Here is a 22,267-nt window from a genome sequence, read left to right as displayed (position 1 = left end):
TTTTGTATTGAGATATCTATTATTTATAATATTTTGGTATTATTTTAGTAACTATTTTTGTGTGGGTATATCCCTATGATTTTATTGCGGGGGTATGAGCCTTCGGGCATCACGTACCCTAAGTTCCGAGGAAATATATATATATATGTATATATTTATTTATTTATTTTTTTTACATGTATTTATAAATTCATAAAAAGGAATAATATAAAGAATTATTAGATTAATTTAGAGATAATTTCAAATTAATTAGGTACTGTTCGTAAGAACGGGCGCGTAGGGGGTGCTCGTACCTTCCCCTCGCGTAACCGAACTCCCGGCCCCAACTCTGGTAATGTAGACCGATTCTACCCCTAACGGGGTAGTAATCATGTGTTCTAACCGCACTAAAGGTTAGTGGCAACTCCGACATTCCCATTTTTCTTGAAAATATAAAAATTGATTTTTAATTTCGCCGCCCGGGGCACACGCGCTCCCGGGACGCCGCGACAATCCGCTTTGGCAAACTTGTAGAGAATCTCGCTAGGAGCGTCATGGTAACTTCGAATTGTCGATCCAACGTAAATCTGGCCCGAAATTGACGGAAGAAAGAGGAAGAACCGAAGGGGAAAGAGAGAGGAGAGAGTTGGCTTCTTAAAGAAGCTTAGAATCCTGATTTTCATACTTATAGAACGGGGGATTTCGTCGACGAGACACGTCACCTCATTGACGAGTCCTTCATTAAATTCGTCGACGAGACCCTGTATTCGTCGATGAAATTCAAGTTGTCCCAGAACCTCTCTCTGTATTTTTTCGTCGATGAAGCCTTGTGTTCGTCGATGAATTTTCTGATGCACTCGTCAACGAGGCCCTGTATTCGTCGACGAGTCTTGGCCATTTTCTTGAAATTATGGTTATCCCCCAAAATGCGATGTCGTCGACGAAGTCTACGGTCTCCTTCTGTTTCTGGTTTCCATTTCCCTTCCTTTATTATTTAAATACCATTTTTATTCGGGTCGTTACAAGTAGGGTTAATTTCATAAATATAAAATTTTTTAATGACTTTTTTTATAGTTTTAAAAAATATATTAACAAGTAATCATATATTATTTTATTATGTATTATAACATATTAATTATTAATGAAATATAATTCAATTTTAAAATGAATAAAAATGACTATCTATAAATTTAAATTAACATTAAATAAATTAAAAAAATTAATTTAATTATCAATAATATTTTTTAACATAAATTGATCTAATAATCATATGTTATAAAAATAAATTAGTAACTAGATTATTATTAATTGCAACCGATAACCTAGTATTATTTTATTTAAGAGAAAAATTTAAATGTTAATTAAAAGCAATAAAGTTATTACCGATGAGAATTTTAATAAGAAGTTATTAATATTTTAAATTTAAAATATATTTTAAAATAATTATACATCATCCTATAATAAAAGTACTTAATAAAATACCATTTATTTTAAATTTAACAAACTCCATTTAGAACTTTCAAAACTTTTTCAATTATACTTATAATCAGCACTTATTAAATTTAATTTTTTCTAAAAAAATACTTCTCAATAAGTGTTTTCCATTGATTCCTTAATACATCTATTATTAGAAAGCAAATTCTTCCTTTTCTTTTAAAAAAAAATCTAATTATTAAATTATTCAAAATACTTTTATAAGTATTTATAATAATTTCAAAATACTTATATAATCAACTATAATTATTTCAAAATATTTATAATTGATTATAACTACTCTTTTAATCAAATTTAAATACACTTCAACATCCATTCATTTTTTCACATTTATTTTCTCAAAATAAATATAAATTTTAACTAAAGCTATGGCTAGCAACACATAAAAAAACTGAACTATGGCCATTTGGAATTCAAGATAAAAAATCGAACCATGGGCATTTGGAATTCCAACGCTATAGGCCTAGCAAAATGGGTCTCAACGAGTCACCCGTGATTCGTCCGGTTAAGACGGGTTTGGATCTATAAAATTCAACTTGTTTATAAATGAGCCAATTCCTGACCCATCCGTTTATAAATGAGGTAACCCGTATTTGAGTCGGGTCAGTTTCCGGATGACCCGTTTATTTGGTCCTATTCCTATACAGGAACCTGAAACCCCACCACCCCCCCCCCCCCCCTAACCCAGCCTGCCCTTCTTCCCATTTCCTATTTCAATCGCCGCGGCTGGCTCCTGCTATCCCCTTCAGCCATTCACATTTCCACTCCTCCAAGGAACCCTAATATGAAATCTCTTCTGTCTTACCCACACCCAGCCCTCGGCCCAGCATGCACTCCGCCGGCACCCTAGGTAGCCCAGCACCAGCACGTCGTCGCCGCACGCGGTCCTTCTCCCTCCCACTCTGAGCCTCCCTCAATCTCCGACTCTCCCTCTCACGATCTCGCCCCTCTCGAGTCTCGGACTCTCGGCTCACTCTTAGTCTCACTGTCTCAGGCCTCAATCTCCCTCTGTCTCGGCTCTTCAGCCTGCAAACAGAGACTTAGTCGGTCCATCTGCATTTTTTGTTTTTATTTTATATTTTTTTAAAGATTTAATAAATAAAATAAGAGTACTTTTTTTTTAAAAAGTAAAATATATAATTATTTTTTAAATAGGTAACCCGTGATTCGTAACATTGACCCGTTTATAAATCCGCCCGTTGACGACGGCCCGACCCATTTAAAATTAAAATCTGACTATCTGAGTATAGTGCGGAAAAACCCTTCACCGATCTACGGCCGGCGGAGCCCGTTCGTCTCTCTTTTTCTCCTCTTTTCCCAATTCTCTACGAAATACGAGCAGCCCAACCCAGAGTGTCGTCCGTTTGCTCTCGCCGCCGATTAGCAGAGGTCTGGGCAGTAGAAGTCTCTACAGCGGCGTTCTGGGGGGAGCTTGGAAGCCTCTACAGTGACGTTCTTGGGGGAGCTTCCCACTTCTTTCGTCTAGGAACTCTCCATATCGCTTGCATTTAGTAAGAGAGAGAGAAGGAGAGATGGATGAAGAAAAGATTGAGAAAGTAGTGATGACGTTTCTGAAGAAGAGGGGTTTTAAGCTAACGGAGCTAGCTTTCCAAGAAGAACAGCAAACCAAGAACTCCTCTTCTTCTTCCACTGCTACATCCCAGACTGATCCCGATATCGCCAAGCAGATCCTTGCATATTCTGAGTACGCTTCTGTAATCATTCATTCTCTATCACCATCTGTTCCACACGTTTCGTGCTCTTGAAATTATTTGTTGTACTTTATGTATATAACGTGAATTTGTGAGATGGGCCTTTTGAATTTTTCGAGTTATAACGATGTTTTCTAGTGTTTTGGTTTAGGATATTTTTTTTTGACTATAATTTTAGGAAATTTTGTGTGTTTGCAAGTTGGGACTTTGTGAGAATTAAGGAGCTGGTTTTTCCTAATAAATATTTGAAGTTCCTTTCACCATGTTGTATAATGCTCGTCTGCTATCGCTAAACGTTGTTGATTTTCTGTAACTACTCTCTCTCTCTCTCTCCCTCTCCCAACCCAGAAGCCTTAAATAAGTTGAGCACTCGAGTAACTTACATATATGGCACATCTGCTGTGCAAAAAAGTCTCATCTGGATATGCTGATAGTGCTAGTTTTCCTGGATGCACATCTTGCTAAGTTCCAGGATGTGCATTCACGAAAATGATAATTTTTGACGTTGGCATCTTGAAGATAGCTTATAATTCTTTGTACACCGTTTGGTTGGGAAGAAGTGGGGAGAGGAGAGAAGGAAAAAATAAATGGATTTCTCATCAGTCTCATCGCCTCTTCACTCTGTTGTATAGGATGTAGAGGAGAAAAGGAGTTGAAAGAAAGAGGGAAAAAGATCACTTTTTTCTCTGCCAAACTGGGGAGAAATAAGGAGGAATGGTGAGAAACTACTAAAACAACTAAAATATCCATAGACAATTTGAAAAAGTGGGTCGGATATTATTGTAAATACTTCATTATCAGAAAAGAGGAAAAGTTACAAAGAGTGAAGGATAATATATCCTCCTAAGTGCAAACAAAAAGCAGTTTAACAATTATATTAAATCCTATCTCCAATCACTTTGAAGATTGGACAGCAAAAATCCCCGTAAGAAACCCAAATAATGAGCCTAAAAGGAAGCAAGACAACTTACTCTATCCCGTAATGGGTATAGAGGAGTTTTGCCGTAAAAAAATTTTGCATTCCTTTCAGTCCCCAAGGTTCAAATGGGTAAAAGAAGCACATCTCCATAAGACTATCCTCTCTTACTTCTCCCAAAGCCTCTATACGACACCAACAAGAAAAATCAGACCGTGGCAACACTAGTGCCTCATTAAAAGGCTGTTTATTCATATGAGGATGGAGAAACAATTGAGCACTGGTTTCGCCTACTTCAAACACATAACACAAATGTTGGACTAATAGCCTTATAAAGTCCTCTCACCTTCAACAATGATTTGGGGTTTTCAACAATTGAGAAAAAAAATTTCTTAGAAAAGAATCTATGAAACCCTGACCCAAATCCTCAAATTATTCCCATTTGAGGGTCAAAAGACTCCAACACTCAACAAAGCAGCCACATCATCAATGCCACCCTCTCCATCAATGCCACCCTCTCATTGAGATTTCTGAAAAAACGAAATCGAAGAGAGAGCCCACTCCAAAGAACAAAAAGCATTAGTCAAGGCAAGTCTGAAAAGATGGGGGATCAAAGATTCTAATGAAACCACACCCACTCGAATTTTCTCCCAAAACCAAATAAGATTCCCAACTAGGAATTGGGCAAGAGATGGAAGAAGTGGTCAACTTATGAAATAAACTTTCATGGGCTTGCATGAGAAGTATTGAACCATTCTAATGCAAGCCATACTTGATTTGAATTACCAAGTTCCAAAAGGAATCAACCTTGAGGGGTACTTTCATAACTATTTTCCAACCATGGAAATATTTATAGACACCAAATTGTGGAGGCGCATACCCCCATCAAATTTTGGTTTTCTAACCCTATCTTAATTAACAAGATCATCTCTCTTCTCTTCCATGGCACCTAACCACAAAGAATCTCTTGTAGGCCTCTTGAGGATAGCAGTCACTCCTTAGGAACTTTGAAAGAACAAGTCTGCATGTGAATCTCTTTCATTACAAGATTAGAATGGAATCAAATCAAAGTGATTGGTCATTCAGTGCCTTAGCTTGCTTCCTTGCACATGTGCCTCACGAATTGGATTCGAACCAATATTTACCCTTTCGGGTGATTTCTCCGTTAGTCAATCGTGATCCCACCCGCCCCTTTCCTCATAGCTAGTTAGTTTTTTATCTTTCTTTCTTTTTTGTTGACTTCTTCTTAGAAATAGCCACATTAATAAAAGTGATGTGACCCCCTAAATCCCCACACCTATTACCCTCTCTTTCCAGCCCTAGATCCCAAAAGGTAGAATAATTAGGATTTTTGCTAAGAGGAAGACCCAATAAGTTAGAATCTAGTCTAAAATAGTATAGTCAGTGACAGCAGAACCTCTTACACATCTCCCTCCTAATATTTAATGCCTGCAACCCGGCATGTTGATCTATTGAAAAATCTTCTCAAAAAATTTAAGCTAAATCCTTTCAGAATTTGACAACATTACCCTCAAGTAGAAGAAAGGTATGATGTGCAATTTGAAGATTGGGTACTATGACTGCCTCCCTATGGACCTTAAGAACCCCAATCACATCAAGTCCTTGAGCATGGCTAGGCATATGACTCAACAAATAAACTACTAGAGTGATAAGAATAGCAGATTGAGGATCCTTTTGACTTAAATCCCATGAAACCTCACGCCATACGCTCGGTTTTACCATTTGCTGTGACATACATAGTCACCAATTCCATCTCCTCCAAACCACCCCCTAAAGCCTTCTTAGCCATCATTAAACCTGGAAAACCCCACCTCACCATATCATAGGCTTTTTCAAAGTCCAATTTGAGCAAAACATCCCTCCCTTCCTTCTCCTCACATCCTTCACCACTTCATTGGCAACCAAGACATCATCTAAAGTCTGTCTTATCCTTAATGAAGGTAGATTGTTTCGAAGAAATAGAACCCCCTAACAAGTCTTGCAGCCTCTAAGAGGTTTCACTCATCTAGAGACTAGAGGTTTACAACGTACAAAAGAAGTTTGTCTCTCTTCTTTTTCATCTTAATTATGGAAGTTCTTAGTCTCTTGCTTCAAAAGACCACACAAGGCGGGAATACCTTCCTCATCTTCTATTCATAGCAAAGTTATTTGCCTCTTGCTTCGAAAATTGATATGAGAATCAGTGCATTGGGGATAAGGCAGGTTCTTGTCTGGCATCTTGTGTTGCCAATTGGGGACCGTTTCGATGAATTACTTAGGGCTCCCTCTTGGGACCAAGTTCAAAGAAAAAGGTGTTTGGGAGCCTATTATTGACAGTTTTTTGTAATAAAGCTAGCTGCTTGGAAGGATAACTACCTTTCCAAGGATGGAAGACCGACTATTATTAAGATTTAAGAGTATTCTCTCAAATTTTTTGGTACACTTCATGCCCTCTTTTCCATTCCATGTTCAGTGGCCCAAATGGTGGAAGCTATACGAAAGAGATTTATTTGGGTAATATGGGTGAGAACATGAAGTTGCATTTATTTAATTGCAGGGTTCTTAGTTCTTACACAACCAATTTAGTTGGTGGCTTGGGAATTAAATCCCTTACCTTGTTTGTAAGTTTAACAAAGTCTTCCTTGAATCCTTGAAAAATGGCTCTCATTGTTTATGTTGGAGATGGAACACTAATGGAGGAAAATAATTATGAAAATTATGGTATTGATGACAAATTCACAGTGGGTGGTCATCTAAGGAGCCTAGAGAGCCTGATGTGGTTGGTGTTTGGAAATGGATTAGGAAGAGATGGAAGGCTTTTCTTAATAGATTTAACAGGAACAATCTGTCGCAGAGTAGGAGGCCATCCAAGGCTTTGGCCCTAGATATTTGTTTCTTTAGTGTTTTAATACTTTAGAGACTGTCTCATCTATTTCTACAATGGCCATTTTCTTGGGGCATATGGAGTAGATTGTTGGATTATTTGAGGAGGATTCCTGATTGTAAACAGTGGATGATTTTTGGGTATTTCATTCATTGAATTTGGGAAGAGGAAGGATACTGTAGCTTTGTGGAGGTGTTTGCTCTTTGCTGTCATGCAGGGGTTAGGTCAGAAGTCTCAGAACTGAATGCGCTTGTTTTAAATCGAAAGAAGTTGTCTTCAACTTTGCTTCCAGATAGGATTCAGTAGTTTGCATCTTGTTGGGTTCTTAGTTGAAGCTGTTTTAATACATGTTTTGAGAATTTTCAGTGGGATTGGAAAAAATTATTAATATGAGCGTGCTTGGTTTCTTCCCATTGTGGGGATTTCTTATCCTCTTACTTTTGTTTCCTCTCCTTTATAATTTTTTTCTATAAAAAAAGTGGTGAGTTTTTTTTTTCATATTCATCTACTTTAAACTGGGAAATGGTGACAGAATTCTCTTTGGCATGACATTTGCTGTGGGTTTTCTCTCCTGAAAATTTAATTTCTTGACATTTTCAACCTAGTCTATAATAAGGATGCATTGATTATTGTGTACGTTTGAGTTTTCAGACAATGGAATGGTGTGAAATATCCCTTTTGAAAGGAATGACCTAGAAGCTTAAGCTGATTTTTTTAACTGCCTGAAATGAAATTTGTCACTCAATCTAATCTTGACAAGCCTTAGTGGAAGCCTTGCAATAATGTTTAGTTCCTTCTATAGGAAGCTTGACAGATTAAACACCGATGATGATGGTGCTAATTTTTGTTAGAAGGCTATATGGAAAACAGTGTCCCTGACTAAAGTTTCCTTGTTTGCCTGTGAAGTGACTTTAGGCAGGAGTTTAATAGTTGATAATTTGCAGAGGGGAAAGTTCTGGTTAGATGTTTTTGGGTAATGAATATGTTGAATCTGTGGATCACATTATGCTACTCTGCTGTTCGTCTAACCTTTGGTACTGAGCTGGGGCACTGGTTGGCCAATCTTGGGCCATTGCGGGGACGGTTGAGATGGAGATTTGGGCTTGGAAAGTCATTCAATCAGGATCTAACAGGAAAGAAGCTTTATTGTTGATCCTTCTCACCATCTTTTGGCTTGTGTTAAGGGAGAGAAATAGATAGATTTTTTTAAAGGAACAGATACTTCTCTCACAACTATTAAAACAGAGGTGGTTTACTGCTCCAACTGGATGGATTATTGGCCGGTGTACTCTGTATCTACAAGCAGTTTTTGATTGTCTAAACATTTTGTATAATAGATGATAATATGATATTCTTCCTGATCTTTTTTCTCCTTTCTTTGGTTTGTGCAGTGCCCTTTAATGAATATCTCTTTTACTGAAAGTATGAAACAAATACATAAATGGATTTGTTAACTAATGGATGTCATGCAACCACTAAAAGGCACTAGTATGGAGATGCTTATTGGGATAGAGAGGATTTTAGTATGTTCTTCCAAAAGCCTTATTAGGCTAGGATGAAAGTTAATGGGAGGGGGCAAAGCTAGTTGCAGTTTGTTTAAAAATGACATTTTTTCCCTGCATTGTCTTTCTATGGGGCCCTTATAGGCTTTTGGCAAGGCAGATGGTGTTGGAGCGTGATATGTTTCCTTCGAGACACACATGGCACGGCCTAAGAAGTGGTAAAATTGCTTTATAACTTCGTGGAGACAATATTTTTACATGACAATGCCTAAGAAGTGGCAAAATTACTTCTTTCTTCATCCTTCATCTTATTGATTTGAAAAAAAAAAAAACTCTTAGCCTGATGGCTTACTAAATGCATTTTGAGTTTTATAATGATGGGAGGAAGATTTTGTCATGATTGGAGTGAGATTCAATCAAGGTTTTGTGTAGAACTGTAGAATTGAATTTCTGAGATGGAAGTGTTGTCTAGTAAGGAGGTTCCAGTCACTAAGGCTTCAAATTATTTTATTTTTGGGAAACTAAGGGTTTTAGTTCAAATTATAATGATATTTTAAGTTTCGTTGATAATCTCCTTTTTCTGTTGATCTTGTTGCTGCTTCACTATTGTGTAATATTCTCTTAATCTTTGTTTGCCTTTCTTGACAGGCTTTTAATGAATCTATCCCATCACGTGTAAAAAAAATACGCTTTCCTTTTATCATATATCTGTTTTAAAAAACATATTTCGTGGGCTAGTTGCAACAGATAAGTTTAGTCTCTCTATTTGTTTATGCAATTACTCTGAAAATTTGGGACAAATATGATTGTTTCCTAGTTTGCTACTAGAAGTCTGGCATTCAAGACAGACTTTTTAGTGGCATTGGCATAATGACACTGGAGCAGGCGTAGTTGCATGTGAGGGATAGTAATCAATGTGAGGCGTAAGTTGCACTTCCACATTTCTAACTAATGTTATCATTTTTCCAGATCAGAGAGTGGGCCTGCACGATATCATGATGGATATAGCAAGCTAAGATCATGGACTTACAGTTCACTGGATTTGTACAAGGTTTGGTTGTTGAGTTTTGCTGGAAAATTCTTTTGTTATATATATATATTTTTCCTACTGGTGACTAGCATGGCTAGCTTGTGAAGTTTGTGTAGTTTAAACTAATATTATGTTTGCTTTTTTGTATGCCTACTAACTGGTTGGAGGCAATTTAGTATGAGATTGATGAATCTTGTTATTTTGAGGAAAAGAATAGCAATGCAAATGAATACCGAAAAGATACTAAAGAGTAGTAGGGATGGTTGTTTTTATATTATAGAAGTTCTAGTATATGTGGTCATTGGGCATAAGAAAGCAAAGGACGATGAATGCGTTGGAAGCAAGAGGTGGTAGATGATTCAGGGGAGACTGATTTTGATAATGTTTTGGATGTGGTAAAGGTTTATTTTTTGATGAATTATGAGAACTCTATTGGGATGTTGATGATTCTATCTTGGAAGGGACTACTTGTATACCTGAAACACTGTGAGTAATTTGAAAGGGGGTCTAACTTTTTTTATGAGGAATGTTTTGCAGGAGAGGAGAATGAGAATGGGCTTAAAGTTTTGCTTAAGGGTCTCTGAATGCTACTGATGAGAACAAAGTTGGGGCACAGGATAATATTCATGTTGGTGATGGTGTGTTATCCATTTCCAACCTAGCAACTTTTCTGTTGATGTCGATATTAGAATGGAGGATTGTGGAGATGGTAAAGCATCGGGATTATTGGATGAGATGGGCTTCCTGTTGGTTATTGCTGGAGGCCAGGAAATTAGGCTTGGTGAGCCAGTGAAAGGTGAAAACTTATGTGGAGAAAAAAAATTGTTTGGAGGGAGTTAAATAGCTTAGAGAGTTCTATAACATAGTTTCTTAATTTTTTTTTTTAATTTTTATTTATAGGACTTTGTCATTTTTTAAATATGGATTTCATCTTTATCTCTTAATAGATTTCTTTTGCCATCAGAAAATACCAAGAATCATTTACTTTATGCATTTAAACTCTGCAGCATGAGTTGCTTCGTGTGCTTTATCCAGCATTTATCCATTGTTTCATGGATCTTGTTGCAAAAGGTCACATTCAAGAAGGTAAACTTTGAACACTGTTTTGGTTCATAAGTGCCATGCTGTTTTGCATTTATTTGTGTGTGACTACTGTTGAAATACCCAGCTCGAACCTTTTTCAATAGCTTCCGTGAAGACCATGAAATGCACTCAAGAGACCTACAAAAATTGGAAGGAGTGCTTTCTCCTTCACATCTGGAGGTTAATTCCTATCCTAAACCTTCACATCACATTTCCTAAGCTTAATACCGTTAGTTTTGTACAGTGAAAGATTTTTCAATTTCTTCAATTCAGGAGATGGAATTTGCTCATTCTCTGAGGCAGAGCAAAGTCAACATAAAAATATGTCAGGTAATACTTGACTGTTTCTCAGTTATTTTCTTCCAATATTGTAAAAATCTGTTATATGCTATACCAGTTATTCATTCTCTTGGCTAATGGAAGCCCTCTCAAGTTTCATGAAATTTTGGGTATCAAGGTCCAATATTTATCATCTGGAGTAACAGATTTTGATTACAATATTTCACCTGAGCTATGTTTGTATTGGATTTTCCATTAAGTTAATTCTGCTTTAGCATCACACTTTGCAGGTTGAAATATTGTGACACAGTTTTAATGACAATATTACTTTGTTTGTTATACAATTTCAGTAAATTACTTTTTTGTTCCAACAACAACAAAACCAAGCCTTAAGTCCCACAAGGTGTGGTTGGCTATATGAATCCTTTTCCGCCAATTTATGTGATCATGGACAATTTCTTTTGACAAATTTAGGGTTATTAAATCCTTACTAACTATATCATTCCAAGTTATTTTAGGTCTGCCCCTATCATTTCTACTGCCCTTCACAGTAACTCACTCTTCCTCATTGGTGCACTATGGGGCCTACGTTGCAAGTGTCCAAACCATCTGAGTTATCCCTCTCTTATTTTATCTTCTACAAGAGTTATGCCTAATTTACTGCAAATATGTTCATTTCTTTGTTATTGGCTGTGGTTTGCAATGCTTTTGCTTTGTAGAGTGTAGAATGCCAAAATGACATTTTTCATTGAAATGTCTTTGAAGGAATTGCATGTCAGTCACAGCTGTTCTTTCAATGACTGATTATGGTTCCACATGCCACTATGTCGGTCACATGCTACTTTTTATATTTCTTATTTATTTTGAATAATTTTTAATCTTTTGACATTAACCTTGGGTTTGGGAGAAAGTAATACAAAATTGTATTGAGTTTTGTCCAAATCCACATGAATCCAAATCCAAGGTCTGAAATCCATGCTTCCAAACGCAGCGTAACTTTCTTCTTAGCTTATTATCATACTACAAGGAATATAGAAGACTATAATATTAAGGTAGAGAACTTTATAAGGGTGAAAGGGTAAATATTTTGTTCTTGTGATCCACCACATGTGCACATTATGTTTTGGCGTGGGAGGGATTAGAAATAGGGTAATGGGCATGCTTGGGCCAAAATTTTCTATCTGTATATGAATGTACATAAATGCGTACCATGTAAGAATTGCATATAAGTGGGAAAATAAAATGTATGTGCCCTCTTGTATGTGCATAAATAGTGTAGCTATATTAAGTGTTTGCAACTGTGTGTGCGCATGAGACTGTGTTTGTGCCTAGGAAGAAATAAATGGTAATAATATTATAAACAAAATTATCTCAATTTTGAAGATATGAGATATGAGAGATGATTTGAAACATAATATAGTATATATGAGATGAAATATTTTGCAATATAAACATGAAATATGTGAGATGAGGTATTATGATGAATTATTAGATAATGTGATGTGATACTGGATGTGATGTGAGATATAAGGGAATTGAGATGCTGGAGTTATGAGACATGACATTTGGGGATATGAAAAGCAATAAAATGTTTTAATGTAGATAAAAATAAAATGAAGAAGAGGGTTCTAGCTTTGAAACTGGATTTTAAAAAGGCTTATGATGGGCTCAGCTGGGTTTCTTGGATAAGGTTACAATCATAGATAAAAAAGGGGTTTTGGGTTGAGATGGAGGAGATGGAGGTTTCAAGCTTCTAGAGATCTTAGATAGGAAGATCCTCTTTCCCCTTTTATTTTTCTATTGCAGATTCTGTCCTGAGTAGGATCATAGATAAAGGCGTTGATAGAGATTTGGTGGAAGGGCTTAGGTAGGTCATCAGGATTTGTCATCTCGCATCTTTAGTTTGGAGATGGTACTATTCTCTTTCTTTAGGAGGATATGGTTGCTTCTCTAATGTGCTAACCACTTTGTAGGTGTTTGAAAAAGTGTTGGGGTTAAAAATTGATTTTCTAAAAGTGTGGTGTGGGTCTATATATTAATTGAGATCCTTTTTTCTAGGTTAGCTGGTTGTGCCATTCTGAGTTGGCATATTACCTATTTAGGTGTCCCCTTAAGAGGTAATCCTTTGCTCTGACTCGTTTTGGGACTTGGTTTTTAAGAGAGTGGCTAGGGGGTTGGATGTGTGGAAAGGAGCATTTTTCTCTATAAGGGGTCATGTTGCTTTTATCCATGCTTGTCTATTCTTCATCCTTTTGTATTATCTTTCCCTTTTGGAATTCCAGTGTGACTGGTGAGGGAGGGATTTTTTGTGGTTGGGAGTAGGTGAGCGAGATAGCGACTGTCTTCTAGGTTGGACAATTGTGATTAGATCTAAATAGGAGGGAGGTTTAGGTCGAAGTAGTTTGGTGTCTAACAGCGTCTCCTTGGCAGGGAAGTGGTTATAGCGTTTTCCTTTAGAACCTACTTCTGTTTGGCATGAGGAAATTCATAGTATTAGTAAATTTCAACTTCTACAAAATGGGTGGGATGCTAAAGTGTGAATTAATATAACTTACTTGAGCCTTTGGGAATTTGTGTCTCGATTTATCCATGGTTTTAAATTTCCTTAATAAAAATGTCGAAATTTCCATCACCAATGGTTGTAAATTTCTTGTTATAAAGTTTCTGTAAAAATTTCCAGAAATCATCCAATATTTATTGAATTGTCGAACTTCTAGTGAAATTTGTTGAAATTTCAACTATAACATGGAATTTCCTTGGAATCAAATTTGAGATTCAATACCCAAATTGAAATTGGACTTTAAGAAATCTTATGAGGTGGTAGACTGATTCTAGATGCAGCTTTGATAGCAAATGAGTGGGGTTGAAGATGCAGTTTGAAAGAAAAAGAGAGGTCTAGTGTTGAAATTATGATAGGGTGAGTTGGTGTTGCTTGGACTGTTGGACAAGGTAATGGGTAGAAAAGGTTTTGGTTTGAGGCGGAGGAAATGGATTCTGGGGTGTTTATCTTCTATGGTTTTTGCAATCTTAGTGAACGATGAGTCTAAAGTCTTGGTTTTGTACATCCAGGAGTCTAAGAGAGGGGGATCCACTTTCTCCTTTTGGCTGATGTTTAGGATGATTTATAGATGTTTGGCGGACAGGCTTAACTGTGTAAGGTATGTGCCGACCATATCAGATCTTTAGTTTGCAGATGAAACTGTCCTTATCCTTTCAGAGAATTTGGGTTGCTTCTCTAATTTGATGACCACCATCCAGGTGTTTATAATGTTGGGGTTGAAGTTTAACTTTTCTAAGAGTGGTTTGGAAGGTCTAGATGTTAATATGGATCCTTTCTATAAAAAAAAAAAATTAATACAGATCCTTTTGCTAGGCTAGGAAGTTCTGCTGTTTTGAGTTGGGCTATTACCTATTTGGGTGCCTCCTTAGGAGGTAACCCCACCTCTGACTTGTTTTGGTTCTGTTTTTGAGAGAGTAGCTAGGAGATTGGGTGGGTGGAAAGGACTGTTCTTCACTTTATAGGGTTGCATTACTCTTATCCATGCTTGTATGCCCTCCGTCCCTATGTATTATCATTCCCTCTTTAGAATTGGTGTTGCAGAGGCTTGAAAAGAAGTTAGGGATTTTTTGTGGTCAAGTGGTGGTGAGCGGAGTAGAGACCATCTTGTAGTTTGGGCAATTTGGAGTAGTTCTAAAAGGGAAAGAGGCTCGGGCCTAAGTAATTTGGTGTCCAAAAACATCTCTTTGGTGGGGAAATGGTTACTGCGTTTTCGTTTAGAGCCTATTTCTCTTTGGCATAAGGTAATTTGCCTTGGTTTGCTACTGAATGGTGGGATGCTAAAGTGGGAGTTAATATTACTTATTTGAGTCCTTAATTGGAAGTTTATGTTTCATATTTATCATTATTATTTCCCCTACTGTCTAGTATAAAGTGTGAAATGGGGAGACAATTCATGTGAGGACCTTTGGGTCGGGGAAGCGCCTTTGGCTCTTGCATATTCTCTTGGGATTTCCATTTTGGGAGATATCTTAATGAGTTGGCTCTCTTGGGCAACTTGCTCTATTCTTTTCTTGTTCATTTGGGGAGTGAAAAAAGGGTTTGGAACTTAGATCCCTCTGGGGAAGTATTTTTTTCCCCCTTTTTTCTTATGTGACTTGTGATCCTAATGCTGCTCTTTCTGCCTTGTAATCTTTGATTTGGAAAGCTAAAATTCCATAGAAATAAAATTTTTTGTTCGGACTACGAAAATCGACACCAATGACTTGCTTCAGAAGAGAAGTCCTGCTAAGGCCCTGTCGGTTCATGTTTGTGTCCTTTGTTGAGGAGTGGGGAGACTTGCCTCACATTGTTTCTCCATTGCCCCCATCACTTTGGCCATTTGGAGTAAGTTAAATTATTTGTATTTTTTGATGATAAAAAATTCATTAATGAAAGCTTAAGAATATTACAGCATGAGGATTAGGCATCCTCTAAAAAAATGAAAAAAAAAGAAGGAATTACATTAACGCAGCCTTCAATCCCTATGGATATCAGACCGCGAATATACTTGCAAAACCCCAAAAAGAGTGAGCTTAAAAAGAAGGAAGAAAAGTAAACCGTATTCTTCTCCAATATGAGTTGTGCTCATGCCTCGAATAAATTCAAGGGCATATTACTTTCTCCCAATGAGAAGTTTTTTGATCTTTAATAGTTCTAGCCATTCCTTTCAAGCCAAAGTGCCAACATTGTAGCAAACACTACACAATTTCAAAGAGTCCTTCTTCCATCCTTTTTGAAACCCAAAAAGTTCACAACTAAAAAATTGCATAGATTTTTTGGAGCCACCCAAACCTCAGCAAAACATGAAAAAAAATTGGTCCACAAATGCCTCGCCATGCAACAATGGAGAAAAAAATGACAGTTAAGTCTCATTTTCGTCATGACAATCACATACAAATCTAGTTTTGAGTCTTGTGAGGCCTCCTAATTTGAAGCAAGTCATTCATATTAATTCTATTGAGAACCAAAGTCTAAATGAAGGCTAGTATGGATCTTTTGCCTTTCACTTAGCTTTGTCTAGATTGAAAGGGCTAGGATTTGGGGATTTTATGAGATGAGCGAAAAAAGACTTTGAAGAGAAGGACCTCAAAGGGTCCCCAATCCAAAGCCTACATTCCCCTCACATAAGGGATATAAATCCAAAACACCTAATAGTAAAGTAAGCTCAGCATCCTCCCTTTCATTGAGACCCCTAAATCCCCCAAGAAGTAGAACCCCACCTCGAGGCAATAGATAGTTGAAATTGGTGTATTATGAATGGAAGAGAATCTAAACAAACATGGGACCAATGATTCCAACAAAATCTCACCCATGGTTATTAAAATCGCGATTCTGATCATAGGATCGTACGATTCTACAATCCAGATTCACCCAAACGATCCAAGTCGCAAAAAAAATAGGAATCAAGTAGAATCGTAAAAAGAATCATAGAATTGGAATCGTAGAATCGTAAGTAGAATTGTACAGATCCTACTTTGTTACCTGGATTCGGATTTTTTTTCCCTTTTTGGGCTTCAATAATGTGGCCCAATACGTGTTTTTATTCATCCAAAGGCCCCAAAAGGTTTATGTTTGGTCCAAAGTCTTCTAAAACTGGGGCAAAATGGCTCCCTGGCTCCCATCAATGAACAGATTCTGCAGAATCTGCACCTGACTTCCCTAGAGTTCGACACCTCAGTTCTCTACTCATTGAAATTCAGCAACCTAGCACCCAAATTTCTCTCCTATTTGACAACCAGAGAGCCCTCCATCTGGTGACTGGTGTTTGATCACCAGCAGCTAGCAGTCTTGCTGTTTGATCAGCAGTTCTTTGCTGTTCAACAAACAGAGTTCTTGGGGTTTGACAAGAACTCAGTCCTCAGTCCTCACTTCTCTTCCTTCTTTGGTGTTCGACAAGAACACATCAGTCCTCTTCAACACAGAGTTCTTGTTTGATCAGCAGCAGCGGAGAAACAAGCCAAGCCAGCAGGCCCAGCAGAGCTACAAAGGTATGCTTTGAAACAGATTTGCGTCTTGAAAAGACACAATATTGAGCACTGTTTTTCTCCTCCTCCTTCTCCTTTTCTTGCTCTTCTTCTTTTTGTTCTTTTTATTGTTTGAATTTTCATTTTATTTTTAATTTCTTATACTTGCTAACTTACTAACCAAGTTTTAGTCTTAAGACTTGTCATAAGGTCCACATATATAAGTTTTTAATATTTATTTTACATTGAAAGTAGAATCTTACGATTCTCGATTTGATTCTACGATTTGATCCTGCAGATCCCTCCGACGATCCCACTTAGAATCCCGATTCTAACAACCTTGATCTCACCCATCCTAGATATCCTCCAAAAAAACAGATTTTAGCACCATTACCCACTTTAAAATGAATGAGGGGAAAGAAATAACAAGATACCTTGGAAACAAATTTCCAAGGACTCCATGGGTAAGAATATCAGTCCCTGGTATCCCACCCATTCTTATGAATTCCATATTTGCTCTTGATAACTTGCTGTCATAAGGAGTTAGACTCTAAGAAAAACTTCCATAACCATTTACCTATTAAAGGGATGTTGAGAAATCACATTTCCAAGCCTTCCTAACCTTTACGTTTCCTAACCATCCTCCAACTAACAAGTGATTCCTCTTGTCCTCCTTGAAACTAGATTACAAGGAACCTCTTATTAACTCCAAATCCCTGGCCTCTTTTGTAGAAATTTTAAAAAGAGAAAGAAAATAAATGGGTATATTCGAGAAGGATGCACTGATGAGAGTAATTCCCCCCCCTCTACAAGAGAGAAACCTTCTTCAACCCCTTTAATCTTTTCCCAACCCTTTCAATCACTGGATCGTAGAAAGCATATGACAAATGATTAGATCAAGATATGAAATGGGCCAAGCCAGAGTATTGCACCTCACTAGAGATCTAAAACCCTTGAACTCCCTATTATGGAAATTAATATGCGCTAAACCACTTCTGGACAATTTTTTTTTACGGCCTCCTAAAAAATGCTGAGCAAGGCAAGAGCCTTAAGGAATTTCTCAACACTATTTTCTAACAAAAAAAAGTTTTTTCCTCAAACAAGTGAGACACCTCCACCTCCTCCCTCTCAACTAAAAGACTCCTTTAAGTTATTTAGTATCTTTGGTGGAAATTGGGTTTTTCTATCCTTATTGAACGCCTTTAGTACTATAATGTTTAGGGGGTTTGGCAAGGGGAAGGATAGGAAAGCTTTGTATTGGTGCAATATTATGGCTATTCTATGGTGTATTTGGTTGGAGATGAATGCTAGAATCTTCAAAGGTTGGCCTTCTCCTAAGGATTTCCTTTGGAGTGGAGTAGAGCTATGTTACCTAGAATGTGAAACATTTTGGTTTGTGTAACAGAAATGGGATCGTGGTACGACTCATGATTTAAAATGTGGAATGTCATGGGTATACTTAATTAGATATTGGTGAAAAAAGTGTAAAGTCATTTGTATTTTTGGGGGAGGATGTTGAGCTGTTTCTAAATCTTGAAGAGAGTTTTTGTTGTGGAATAGATTAATAATGTTAGAAATAGAATTAAAATGTGATAATTCCCCACGTTTACCTAAGAAAAAGTTATGATTTGTGAAATATATTGATCTAAAACTTTGGATCATTAGATTTAGCATCCCAGAATGAAAATGTGCCTCATTTTGGAATGTTCATACCAATACATGGTTCGATAGGGTATTAGCATTTTTTGGTAACTATGGAGTGGTTTATCGTGCATCATTGTGGGTATCGGCAAGTGGTTTCTATAGTCATGTTTCTTTGGAAGACATATAGTGGGATCGGGTGGCTCTACTTCATTGAAATGTTCTTGTTTATTTATGTGAATTGTAGCTAGTTTTTTGTTTTTGGTAAAGGGAGGAATTTTTATCGTCCTTGTTTTTCTTTTTTTTGATTATTCTTTTTTCTCTTCTATTAAAATTATTTGTTTACAAAAAAAAGAAAAAGAAAAAAATCTCTCTTTCTAAATTGAAACTTATAACTATTATACGAAGGATATGGAAAACTAAATTTAAAATAAATTTAGATATTATCTACTATATGACCTTTTATGTCTAAATTATATTTGCTATTTTTAACTTGTATTTAACTTATTTATGAATTTCATTTATATTAATTGAATATGTTTAGTATGATTATCCTATTATAATTATTGCATTATACACCCCACATACTTGCGCTTACAACAACAACAAATCAAGCCTCAAGTTGTTTGGCTACAAAAATCCTTTTCTGCCAATTTAGAAAATCTTGGGCAATTTTTTCCAACAATTTGAGGGCCGTAAAATTGTTACTTAATATCTCATTTGAAGTTATTTTAGGCCCATCCATACCCTTTCTACTACAACTAACATTAACTAGCTCAGTTCTCTGTGTTCACTACTTGGCCTATGTTGCAAGTGCTCAAACCATCTCAGTCGTCCCTCATTTACATTATCTTCTACACATACTATGCTTAAATTATTGCGAATATGTTAACCCCTTAATTTATCTTTTAATGTTATACCACTCATCCACTTTAGATTTCTTATTTTGGAAACTTTTATATTTTAGATATGCTGTTTCTTAGTTGCTTTAGGATTGTGGCTTTTACCTTGATTAACTGATATTTGGTGGGATTGGAAATCTTTATTGTGCTTATTATTTTTTTCTTTTTTTCTTTTCCTGATTAGAATGAAGCTTGATCCTCTTTTTCTTGTACAATTTTTTTCCCCTCTTTTCTTCTTTATTATTATTTTTCTTATAAATTGCAACCAAGAAACACAAACCACAGCATAGCCATACTATGTGGGGTTGGCCTATATAAAAATTATAAATCTTTTTATGCTGTTTTGTATGATCTAGGCAACATCCTCTGACTTTCGCCTTCAAATCCTTGCTTGCTACTGTAGTTGAAGTAAGTCTAGGTCTGCCCTCCTCTCATGTAACGTCTAATATGGACTAAAATCACTTTTTTTTTTTTCCCATCTTACTCATCCTCCTCACATCTTCTACAAGTGCTAATCCTAGCTAACTACCTTTTTTTTTTTTTTTTTTTTGTTTATTACTTCATGTTTTAGTGTTGTATTGCTCATGTGCCTAAACCAAGTGATGCTGATTGACAATTTTCTTTCAGTACTCTTACGAGCTGCTGCTGCAATATTTACACAAGTCACAATCCATCACGATACTTGGGATTATCAATGAGCATATTAATTTTCAAGGTGCTCTTCTTACCTTTTAATTATATGGACAAACTCATGATACTTTTGTTAACTGTATCTATAAGTGTGTCACTAATTATTATCTGTTGGCAGTTTCTTCAGGACAGCCGAGCTCAATTTCTGATGATGCTGAGGTTGTAACACTCTTTGGCGGTAGCCAAGAGGCAGCCAATCAGATAAATCAGAAAGAGATACATTGGGGGGTGAGTCAGTAAAGCCACTTACTATATTCCCCTTTATTGATGAATTTGCAGTTTGTTTGATGATAATCATTTCCTAATGTTCTATAAAAAAATATGTGCTTACTACTGTGAAACATTCTTCACTACTTAAGTTTGCATGGAGGTGTTTTTGTCATTGATTTAGTTTTAATTTGTAAGTTGAAGAGAGAAGACCTGGGGCTTGATCTGACTTAGCCCCGTTTGACAGCCCTTAAAAATGTACTTTTAGCACCTATTAGTTAAAATGAGCGTTTGATCAATTAAGTGCTGTTTGGGTTGTTAAAAAGAAGTGCTTAACTGCTGAATATATGAAGTACTTGGTGGGAAAAATTCCTGTTATTGTAAGTGGTTTTCTATAAGCAATTCTGGATTAGCTTTGGCCCTTTATAAATTACAGTGGTGAATTGTGCTTTTGGCTTCAATTTTAGCAAACGCGTAATTTAATAATAAATTATGATTAATAATTCTTAATAATTTGTTAATTATATTTTAGTAAATTTATAGATGAAAAAAAAGGCATACTTGGGCCATAAGGCTTCCCACTTTGCGAGGGTATGAGGAGGGTCATCACAGTATACGCAGCCTTACCCTTGCTCTTACGCAAAGAGGCTGTTCCCTTGGATTCGAACCCGTGCCCAACCAGTCACAAAGGAGCAAGCTTACCATTGATCCAAGGTCCACCCTCTTAAATTTATAGATAAATATATTTATTTAATCATAAGAATTATAAATTGTATGAATAAATTTTAAATATAATTCATGTATTTTATGATTTAGATGCTTTGATTTATATATTACTAAAATATATTCATTAGTTTAATAAAAATAGTTACTATGAAATTTAATATATTGAATATGTAAATTTATAGTTAATTTTATATAAATATATAAAATTATTATACATTAAATATATAATTTATGTATTTTAAATTTAAATTATTATTTTAATATAGTTTAGTAATATTTAATTTATTATTATAACTAAAAAGGGATTTTAATAAATTATATAACCAAATTTTATAGATAAATATATTTTTCTACAGTGTAAGAAGTGTAAATTGTATTTAATAATTCTTTTTAAATTATATAATTTTAGTCAAATTAATAATATAATATCGTAATTTAATTTATAAATTAAAATAGTTTTCACTAAGTAATTGTAATATCTTATAATTTTAATTTATTTATTGTATGCATTGTGTGAGACTAATTACTGAAGGAAGAAATATGTTAGTTTATTTAAAAATTCACTATTTATAAATGTGAGATGTTGAATACTATGTATCAATGTTTTAAAAGGTGAAGGCGTAAGGCGAGGCGTAAGCCTCAAGGCGAAAGCATTTTGGGACTATATTTTTTAAAATAATTAATAAATAATATATATATAGTATAAAAAATGAGAAAAATTTTAGAATAATGGAGAAAAAAATAAGAACAAAATTTTTAAGTTTCATATAGGCCAATTTTAGCTAACAAACTCAAACAATGCATGTTAAAAATAAGCATAAGCCATAACTTCACAAAAAGAAGAGAAAAAGCCAAATTAAAGAATCACAAAGTGCAGTGGTAGAGAGCCTCATGGGAGTTTGCTACGAGAGTGAGAGTTGAATACTCGAGCAAAGACCTTAGATTGAGATGAAATCTCGAAGCAGAGAGGTTGTAGAGGGTCACTGCAGAGAGACGAGAGGTTCAAAGGAGTCGTCGGAGGCAGATCAAAGCTTGGAAGGGATCCATGACTCGTCGGACAGAGACGAGAAGCTTTGAGGAATTGTCGGAAGCAATCGTGGAGTCGTCGGAGATGGACGAGAAGCTTGGACAAATCGTTGGAGGCAGTCGTCAAGTTGTCGGAGAGGGAGAAGAAGCTTCGTCGAGAGAGGAATCGTCACTAGAGGAATCGTTGTTGGAG

The 22,267-nt window shown here is 36.0% G+C and overlaps 1 protein-coding gene across 1 annotated transcript in view; it reads left to right on the top strand.

Annotated features, from left to right (window-relative positions):
- The first annotated feature begins 2,156 nt into the window (after positions 1-2,156).
- Positions 2,157-22,267, top strand: part of LOC131152100 (transcription initiation factor TFIID subunit 5) — a 56,800-nt gene continuing 36,689 nt past the window's right edge. The window contains exons 1-7 of the mRNA XM_058103744.1: positions 2,157-3,178; positions 9,457-9,538; positions 10,525-10,603; positions 10,686-10,780; positions 10,874-10,930; positions 20,053-20,140; positions 20,234-20,343. Coding sequence (XP_057959727.1) covers positions 3,006-3,178; positions 9,457-9,538; positions 10,525-10,603; positions 10,686-10,780; positions 10,874-10,930; positions 20,053-20,140; positions 20,234-20,343 — 684 coding nt within the window. The 5' untranslated portion in view covers positions 2,157-3,005. The remainder of the gene's footprint in view (positions 3,179-9,456; positions 9,539-10,524; positions 10,604-10,685; positions 10,781-10,873; positions 10,931-20,052; positions 20,141-20,233; positions 20,344-22,267) is intronic.

The sequence above is a fragment of the Malania oleifera genome, chromosome 3 (assembly GCF_029873635.1).
Source record: "Malania oleifera isolate guangnan ecotype guangnan chromosome 3, ASM2987363v1, whole genome shotgun sequence".
NCBI lineage: Eukaryota > Viridiplantae > Streptophyta > Magnoliopsida > Santalales > Ximeniaceae > Malania > Malania oleifera.
The sequence above is the reverse complement of the archived record's forward strand: the minus strand, read 5'-3'. Positions and strand labels throughout refer to the sequence as shown.